We start from the raw sequence: 9,425 nt of genomic DNA on the forward strand, positions 1-9,425 counted from the left end.
AGGTCAGTTGCGCTCTTCTGATTATGCAGACGACGTGCATTGCTGTTTTCCGTGACCACCAAGGCAAGTACGGATATTTTGATCCCCACTCTAGAGGACGAGATGGCCTCCCTGCTCCCAGTGGCACAGCTGTCATGATGCTTTTCGTGCATCTGAATGACCTCGGAAATAAATTGACAGAGCTCTACACACGTTTGGAATGTTCCTGTAATTCTCAGTATGAGCTTGTACCGGTTCAGTTTGAACCTATTGATGTTCCTACAAATGACATTGAGATGGTGCCATGTACTTCATTGCAATCTGTGCTGGCAGATGTTGACGACGACGGTGTAAGCAAAGCTGTTTCCGAGACTTCATATTTGGAGATGAGTGATTCTACAACACCTGCTGGTGAACAACGTCACTGCGACGAGTTGATCGATGGCGAAGTGGTTTCTTGGACTACAGGTAAAGAGCTCCAACGCTTGTCAAAAATTCCGAAATCAAGTAGGGGAAAATTTCTAAGACGAATGAAGGCACAAGTAAATTTGAATGCTAAATCTGAACAAAGACGTATAAAACAGGAACTAAAGAGAAGGAATAAAAATCTGAGAAATAAGGAAAGGTACAGTCAAAATTTAGAGACAAGACAGAGGAAGAGGTGTTATGTTACAAAGCGTTATCAGCAAGACGTACATTTTCGCACGAAACAAAAGTCCTATTATACACAACGTTGTAGGACTGATCATATCTTTAAGAAGAAGAATCATTCCCGCTTCTTACTTCGTTATAAGACAGATGATTGTTTTCGAATGGGACGATGCACCTACAGAACGCAACGTTACCGTGACGACCTTCAGTTTAATGCAAGACAACGTTCCTACGTAACGCAACGTTACCGTGACGACCCTGAGTTCAATGCAAGGCAACGTTCCTACGTAACGCAATGTTACAGTGACGACCCTGAGTTTAATGCAAGGCAACGTTCCTACGTAACGCAACGTTACAGTGATGACCCTGAGTTTAATGCAAGGCAACGTTCCTACGTAACGCAACGTTACCGTGACGACCCTGAGTTCAATGCAAGACAGCGTACTTACGTAACGCAACGTTACCGTGACGACCCTGAGTTTAAAGCAAGACAACGTACCTACATTACAGAACGTTACCGTGACAATCTTGCATTTAAAACAAGACAGCGCATGTATATTTCACAGCGTTATCGTGACGATTTTAGATTTAATTCTAGACAGCGCTTTTACTTTAAACACCGCTATTCAAGCAATCCTGAATTCAGAGCCAAACATCAGGAAATCATGAGGTCTGTTATGAGAACAAAATCTGATTCATTGCGTAATAAAACAATGACCAGAGCAAGTACGATTTTACAAAAATACAAAATCATAAATCGGCTATGTAGAGAGCGAAATGAATGTGCGTTAATGAAAGCCGTGGACCTGTTCAAAGACCAAATTAAGAATGGACCCACGTTTGGTTGCACAGTTTGCCACAGAGCCTTATTTCCCAACCAGGTACCGTCTTGTCGGCGTCTCCTTTATAAGCAGAACCGAGATGTTGTTGCACGTTGTCTCACGGGACAACTTGTTCATATTTGTAACGATGAATGTCATACGTCGTGTAGAGTACCGGCTGAAAGAAAACTAGAGTGGATATGTCACACCTGCCACACACATCTCAAAGATGGTAAAATGCCAGCAATCGCTGTTGCAAACAATCTCACGCTAGCTGATATTCCAACAGAACTGCGTGGATTGAACATATTAGAGAGACACCTCATTTCCAAATGCATAGCGTTTGCCAAAATTGTACCGCTTCCCAAAGGTCAACAACGAGCCATTCGCGGAAATGTTGTGTGCGTGCCGTCGGAAGTACAGGAGACAGTCAATGCCTTGCCGAGATTAAGAAGTAAGTCGCAGATGTTGAGAGTGAAACTGAAGAGACGACTTTGCTACAAAGGCCATCAGTTTTTTCAAACTGTCACTTGGTCCAAGCTAATGAGCGCTCTGATAAAACTGAATTCATCCGCAATACAGAAGCATAACTATCCGCGACGATCCGGACCTTTGCGACCCAACCCTCACTGATGACGAGAGCGGCTCAGATGAAGCGGAAATTAGCGACATTGAGTACAATGAGGAAGCCCTGGAGGAGGTATACAGATTTGAGAGTGAAGCTCTGCGTGGAATGAACAGTGAGTTACAAAATGTCAACAGGGGTAACAATCAGCAACAAGGAAATCTAGAAGATGGTGATCAACCTAACGGTGGAGTTATACTTGAATCGTGTCTCCAACCGAGTGACGTGTCAGAGGAAATTATGAGTTTTACTGAGGGCATTTACTCTGTTGCTCCTGCAGAAAGAAATAACCCAGTAAGCTTTTTCAAGACTCCCAAACTCGAGGCCATGGCTTTTCCAGTGCAGTTCCCGACCGGGCAAAACACGCTCGATGAAGAGAGACCGATAAAACTCACACCGAGCAAGTATTTCAAAACCCGACTGTGTTGTGTGGATGAACGTTTTGCGAGGGATCCGACCTACTTGTTCTTTGCTCAGTTTGTGACCGAAATCTACCAGGCGCCGTCGAGCATGTCAATACAGCTACGCAAAGGTAAACCGTTTACCCGAGATGGTCGGAGAATTACCAACGCTATGCTTCAGGACAAACGTCAAGTTGAAAAACTGGTGCGCAGCAAAGACGCCGTCCGCTTCATGACGCCACTGAGAGGCACGCCAGCCTATTGGGAGAGAACCACCAAAGATCTTTTTGCAATGATCCGACAGCTGGGTGCACCCACGTTCTTTTGCACATTTTCTGCTGCTGAAATGCGTTGGGAAGAGGTCATCACTGCCATTAAAGCGCAACAAGGTGAAGTAGTGAATTTTGCTGGATTGGACTGGGCTACCAAGTGCGAAATTCTACGCGGCAATCCGGTGACGACAATGCGCATGTTTGACAAACGTGTGGAAGCTCTGTTCAGAGATTTGATCCTCTCTCCGGCGCAACCGATTGGTGAAGTGGTTGACTACTTTTACCGATTAGAGTTTCAGCACAGAGGAAGTCCTCACATTCATTGCCTCATATGGGTTAAAGGTGCCCCTGTATTTGAGGAATCCTCAGACAAAGCCATCTGTGATTTTGTATCCCGCTACATCTCCGCTGAGCTGCCGGACCCGCAAAAGGAACCCGAATTGTACAAAAAAGTCACAGAGGTTCAGATGCACAGCAAAGGTCACTCCAAAACGTGTGTCAAACGCCAGGGTGCAAATTGCCGTTTTGGATTCCCCAAACAACCGTGCCATGAAACGATCATCAGACCTGCGCCCGTAGACGATGACAATCGAGATCGACACGTGGAGAATCGCTCGGCGGCCAACGCCAAGCTTGTTCCCGTGCTAAATCTCCTGAATGAGCCTGAAACCTCGTCCCTGACTTTGCCTCAGCTACTGGCTAAATGCGAGCTCACCGGTGACGACTTTGTGAACTGTTTGCACCTGACGGCCTCGTCGAGTTCTGTCGTGCTTAAGCGAGAACCCAAAGACTGCTGGGTCAACTACTACAACCGCCATTTGCTTCTTGCCTGGGATGGAAATCTGGACATCCAATACATCCTGAATGCCTATTCTTGCATCGCATACATCTGCAGCTACATCAGCAAAGCGGAACACAGTCTGAGCCAATATCTGAAATCGGTTATTGAGAACTCCCGCAACGAAAATGTCAACGAGAACGACGAAATGAAACAAATTATGCAAGCGTACTCCAAGAAGAGAGAAGTGAGTGCTCAGGAGTGTGTGGCGCGCGCATGCGGCCTGCATATGAAACAGTCCTCCCGCATGGTGGTATTTGTACAAACGAGTGACGATGCGCTGAAAATGAGTTATCCTCTCTCGCTGCTTGAGGGCAAAACCCAGGACTCGCACGAAGTGTGGATGACTGGGCTGCCGGACAAATATAAATGCAGACCTCAAACGGAGGAATTTGAAGTAATGTGCTTGGCTGATTTCGCATCAAGGTGCAGAATTGTTTACGGTAAACAAGTCAAAGGTAAAAACGTTTTGCGCCTGCTGAACGATATGGGGTTTGTACAAAAAAGAACAGAAAAACCTGCGGTCATCAAATATTGTAAATTCTCAGAACAAAAGAATCCAGAGGAATATCACCGCACCTTGCTCAAGCTATACCTGCCTCATCGTGCTGATTGCCAGTTGAAATCTGAACGCTTTCCCACCTCTCAGTTGTTCCACGAGCACGCCTGTGTACAGTTACCGTACGCCGACCATGTGGAGCGCGTGTCTGAAATCGTCAAGAGGAACAGAAAAACGTACGAGAGACACAGTGGAGACATTGACGATGCCATCAGAGAGTTGGAGGAAAGTGGGCTCAATGTAAACGAATGGTGCCACCTGGCTCCCGAGAGTGAGCTGCAAAGACTCGAATGCATTGAGGAAATCAACGCGAGAGACGACCCGACTGAGAACGCGGAGGAAAATGTCCCCGACTATAATGTGAGATCGGCGACGAGAGAAACGGCTATTGTGGCTGAACCTGCTGCCATCGATCCCACGGTGTTACGCGGTATGTATCGAAACCTGAACCGAAAACAAGCGTCCGTGTTCTATAAGGTCCGAGATTGGTGCGTGAAACGTGTTTGTAGCTCAAAGCCGATCGAGCAGTTTTTCTACTATGTCAACGGTGGCGCCGGGACCGGCAAATCGCATCTGATCAAATGTATCCACGCAGAGGCCACGAAAATACTGCTCAGACTACCACGACTGGCTGAGGAAGCGGACATTTGCAAACAGACGGTTGTTCTCGCAGCCTTCACCGGTACGGCGGCATTTAACATTTCAGGGACCACTTTGCATTCTCTCTTCAAACTGCCAAGAAGTCTCAGACCCCCGTATCAAGGCCTGGGCAACAAACTGGACGAAGTCCGAGCGGAGCTTTCGATCGCTGAAATACTCATTATCGACGAGATTTCCATGGTGTCAAAAGACCTTTTTGCCTACGTGAATACCAGATTGAAACAAATCAAAGGAATCGATTTACCTTTTGGCGGTATGTCTGTGCTTGCTGTCGGAGATTTCTTTCAGCTCCCTCCTGTGAGACAATCCAAACCTTTGTGCGTGTACGATCCTACTCGGCTGGACCACTGGCGTGACAACTTCAAAAAGATCACGCTCACGGACATCATGAGGCAGAAAGATGATGCCGCCTTTGCCGAAGTGCTGAACAGACTCCGCGTCAAAGACAAGTCTCGCAAACTGTCGGAACCGGACGCATCTCTGCTTGCTACGAGGTACGCTTCTCCAGTAACGTGTCCAAAGAATATTCTGCATATTTTTGCCACCAATAAGCAGGTAGACGGCCATAATTCCGCGATGCTGAATCTGCTTCATAAGGACGTTGTGCAAATTGACGCGGATGACTACAAGAAAGACAAAAAAACCGGCAGAATGGCAAGGGAAGCGACCCCTGTCCAAGGACCTAAGAACGGGTTGCCTGACTCGATCAAAGTCGCCGTCGGCGCCCGCGTTATGATCACACGCAATATTGATGTTCAAGCAGGTCTGTGCAACGGGACATTTGCAAAAGTTGTGCAATTGGTGAATTACCCAAACGAAGCGCGTGTACAGAAACTCGGGCTGGAACTAGACTCTGTCACTAAGACGAGAAGTGCTGCGAATTCTGTGTTCATTGACAGACAGGAGGAGAAGATGCAGAATTCCGGAGTGGTGCGCCGCCAGTTTCCCGTTAAGCTTGCTTTTGCTTGCACGATCCATAAGGTACAAGGCATGACAACATCAGAGGCCGCGGTTTCGCTGAAAGGCGTTTTCGAACACGGCATGGGCTACGTAGCTCTGAGTAGAGTGACTTCGCTCAGCGGTCTTCATATTCTGCATATGGATGAGAGAAGAATTCATGCAAATCCGGAAATCACTGCTGCTCTTGCTGAGATGACAGAGGATTCTTTGGACGGTGTGATGCCCCTGTTTCACGTGATGCCGAGGGTGGATAAAGCAAAGGACCTGATCGTCGTCCATCATAACACCGAAGGGCTGTCTTGTCACGTGCAGGATATTGCGTGTCACCACGAACTGCGTTTTGCTGATGTTTTGTGCCTCACAGAAACACACCTCCGAGGATCTGCAGCTGCCTGCTTGGAAGGCTATACCATGTTTCACAGGAATCGAAGTGATTCTTATACAACCTGTCCCGACTTGGCGACAAAACTTGGTGGCGGCATAGGTATTTGTGTCAAAAGTCACATCGCGGCCCAGGAAAAGAAATACGTACAGGGTGTGACCGATATCGAATTTGTTGCGGTGAAACTCGAGGCTCCCATCAATTTGTTGATTGCTGCCGTTTACAGGCCTCCGGGCCACAGTCTGCGCGCATTTCTGCCAAGCTTGGAAAACCTGTTACGTTACCTTGAAGTCATGGACCATCATCAGATCTTGGTATGTGGCGATTTTAACGAAGATGCGCTCTCCGCCTCGTACAAGCCCGTCCTTGAACTGTTTTGCTCAAAGGGTTACACGCAGCTCATAACCACTGCTACCACTGACAAAAACACATTGATCGACCTAATTTTTGTCTCTCGACCTCAGTGTGCTCTTTATTCAGGTGTCCTGCAAACGTACTACAGCTATCATAATCCTGTTTTCTGTGTTTTGAATACTGAAAGGTAAGTCAAATCTAAATTGTGTATTTCAGCATTTGGAAAATTAACAAGGACGGAAATCGGATGGCGTAAGTGGCGGTGTGCGGTGGGCGATTTGTTGAATTGAGATGAGATGGTATCGGAGGCGTAGGTGGCTCAGAAAGGCAAATGTAATGTTGGCATTAGGCAGAAACCTCGCAATTGTATAGAAAACAATACTAACGACCAATGTGAATAGTGATGCACTTTATATTTTACGCTGATAGTATAAATGACGATTTATATATTATGCTGATATTTTAAGTGGCTGAACTCGTGTCTGTAGATGTAAATCAAGTTGAGTCGCTCAACCAGCTGGGAAGCTGCACCTTCTTGGGCTGCCCATGCATGTGGCAGTATCGGCACCTGCTGGGCAAACGACTCTCTGAGGGCGAGAGGGTGGCGAGGGGACGGCACGGCCGTTGACACCTAAATAAGACTTGCGGAAATAACTGCTAGTCTACTCGTCTGCGGGATCGACGGGAGAGTCCATCTCATCGTCCGTCAAAGGGAAGGCTTTTAAAATTTTAAAAAGCCCTCCCTTAACTCAACTTGATTTAAATTTGACACTTTTAAAAATTTGAACTATTTAAATATTTAACTTTCAAACTTTGTAACTTTTAATATGTTTAACTTTTGTAAATGAACTCATAGATGAGCTAAGAGGCGACTTTTTAACTTTCTGCATTTTATTCATTCTAACATCAAATTTTAAAGATGACTTCAGGGATGGACTTTTCAAGTTTTTAACTTTTAAAATGTTTACATTTTCTAAATTAACTCCCAGACGAGTTAAGGGGTGACTTTTTAAACTTCAGGAAAGGCCTTTTAAACTTTATTTTTTTTATCATTATTTTCAATTCTTTTTAACGTCATAATCACGAGGCGAGAAGAGAAAACAGACGAGGTAAGTTGCTCATCAATAAACATGTTTTTTCCCTTTCTGAAAACACTAAATGCTTCTGTTTCACTCGTCTGTATTTTAAGAGTTTCTTTTATCTGGCGAAAGCAGTTCATCCCACAATGGAGACCAGAGGTAAGCATGACGTATCACCTTATTGTATCATTGTAACATTTTGCAATTCGTAGCCAAGCTTCTGCAGAATTGTACATTTTTAATCACTTTACTTGGATTGTCCTTTTCTTTTCTCCACAAAGACCTTGAGGATGCAAAAACTTTCTGCGTGGACCAATGACTCCCAAACCAGGGAGGTGAGAAGCAAGACTTATTCTTCTGTGTGTAGCCAACAAATATTTTATTGACTATTGTCACGAAACACCCCCTTTAATTTTAAATGTTTTTCAACTCGTATCCTCACCAACTCAATGTTTGTTGTTTCAGTTTTTCCGTGTGTCCTCTAACTCCACGTGCTCCCTTTGTCAAGACAGGAGTTTGGCCCCTGCGGTACTCAACCTTGATGGGATTTGGCCTGTCTTGCCAGGGAAATGACACAGGTTTGTGAATGTGTTCACGTCATTCACTCTTTAGTACATGGATGATAGTTGTACATGTTTTTGAAGTATTGTAATGTGATTTTCAAAAATGAGTTCATAATGATATTATATTGTAGCACAGCGACAGCCAAGTCTTTCAAAAAGACTCGTACGATGGAGGCCGGCATCATGGAACGCAAACTCTCAAACCAGCGTGGCAATCGTGACTTCCGCTGATTCTTCTACGGAACAATCAAGGGCACCTCTGGCAGCTCTTCGCTTTGACTCTGACATCTACCTTTTTTATTTTTAACATGCTGTCTTTTATGTGCCCTCTCTGCATCCATTGCAGCCTGGTGATCCTGAAAGGGGGATCCTCCCATCTGTGGTCCCTTCTCAAGGTTTCTCATTTTTCCCCTGGTGGGTTTTTTTATGAGTTTTTCCTTGCCCTTTTGGGAGCTTAAGATCAGGGGATGCTTTGAGAATAATTGCTAATTTGTCTTTGTGAAGCCCTTTGAGACTGCTTGTGATTTAGGGCTATGTAAATATATTTTACTTGACTTGACTTCTATGGAAAATTGTCAGGAAGCCCTTTTTAGTTTTGCTGCTTTCCCTCACCTCCATGTTTTTATTGTATCTTCTTGGGTATTGCCTGGCCTTTGACTGTTGGAAACTTGCCCCTCTGGTTTTACTCTATTAAGTCTCAAATACGTACAGTCTGTTTTCTGTTCTCCTTTATTTATGTATTTATTTGTTTGATTGCTTATTTATTGTTTAATCATACATTTATTTGGTTACTTTTTGGGCAATGCTTTGAACTCTGAAGTTGTAATCATTTTGATTTGCACAATTGTTGGACTTTATACATTTCTTTGCCTCAAACCATGTTTACATTATCTATTGTATATGTAACTCAAGTCTGTCTAATACCATCTGCAATCATGCTACAGTTGAATTATTAAATAAAAAAACTAAAAAAACACTTGTGTTTATGCGGAGTAGAGATGAACGCTAATGTACTTTTTTATTCAGCAACTTTTTATTTTTCCCCACTCGTCTCACATAGCGGTACAATCCCTCTTGCGCAACACAGCGCACCCCACTGACAACATTACGCAAGACCTCCTCTAACGCACTATATATATGTATTAGTTTCAACATACGATAATGCCACACCACTGACTTTAACATTAATAATAAAAAACAGCATTCACATGCTCAAACCTAACTTTTTCAAGTCAAATACAGTACTTTTACCCCACTACTGTCTTTCGTTCAGCTGGAAAA

At 44.6% G+C, this 9,425-nt stretch overlaps 1 protein-coding gene across 7 annotated transcripts; it reads left to right on the plus strand.

Annotated features, from left to right (window-relative positions):
• Positions 1-2,179: 2,179 nt before the first annotated feature.
• On the plus strand, positions 2,180-9,123 carry LOC133156129 (uncharacterized). Of its 7 annotated transcripts, none has more exons than XM_061281914.1 (5): positions 2,180-7,611; positions 7,692-7,740; positions 7,863-7,916; positions 8,047-8,159; positions 8,276-9,123. In XM_061281914.1, the coding sequence occupies exon 1, from the start codon at positions 2,185-2,187 to the stop codon at positions 6,691-6,693; it is 4,509 nt and encodes a 1,502-aa protein (XP_061137898.1). In that variant the 5' UTR covers positions 2,180-2,184; the 3' UTR covers positions 6,694-7,611; positions 7,692-7,740; positions 7,863-7,916; positions 8,047-8,159; positions 8,276-9,123. The 7 variants fall into 7 exon arrangements, with proteins under 7 accessions (XP_061137898.1, XP_061137902.1, XP_061137903.1 ...); XM_061281918.1 differs by having other exon boundaries at positions 8,090-8,159; XM_061281919.1 differs by having other exon boundaries at positions 8,094-8,159.
• Positions 9,124-9,425: the final 302 nt, after the last annotated feature.

Source organism: Syngnathus typhle, linkage group LG6, assembly GCF_033458585.1.
Source record: "Syngnathus typhle isolate RoL2023-S1 ecotype Sweden linkage group LG6, RoL_Styp_1.0, whole genome shotgun sequence".
NCBI lineage: Eukaryota > Metazoa > Chordata > Actinopteri > Syngnathiformes > Syngnathidae > Syngnathus > Syngnathus typhle.

Bases quoted from the DNA above. Each gene is read 5' to 3' on its own strand.
- LOC133156129 (XM_061281916.1), top strand. From the start codon at position 2,185: ATGAACAGTGAGTTACAAAATGTCAACAGGGGTAACAATCAGCAACAA.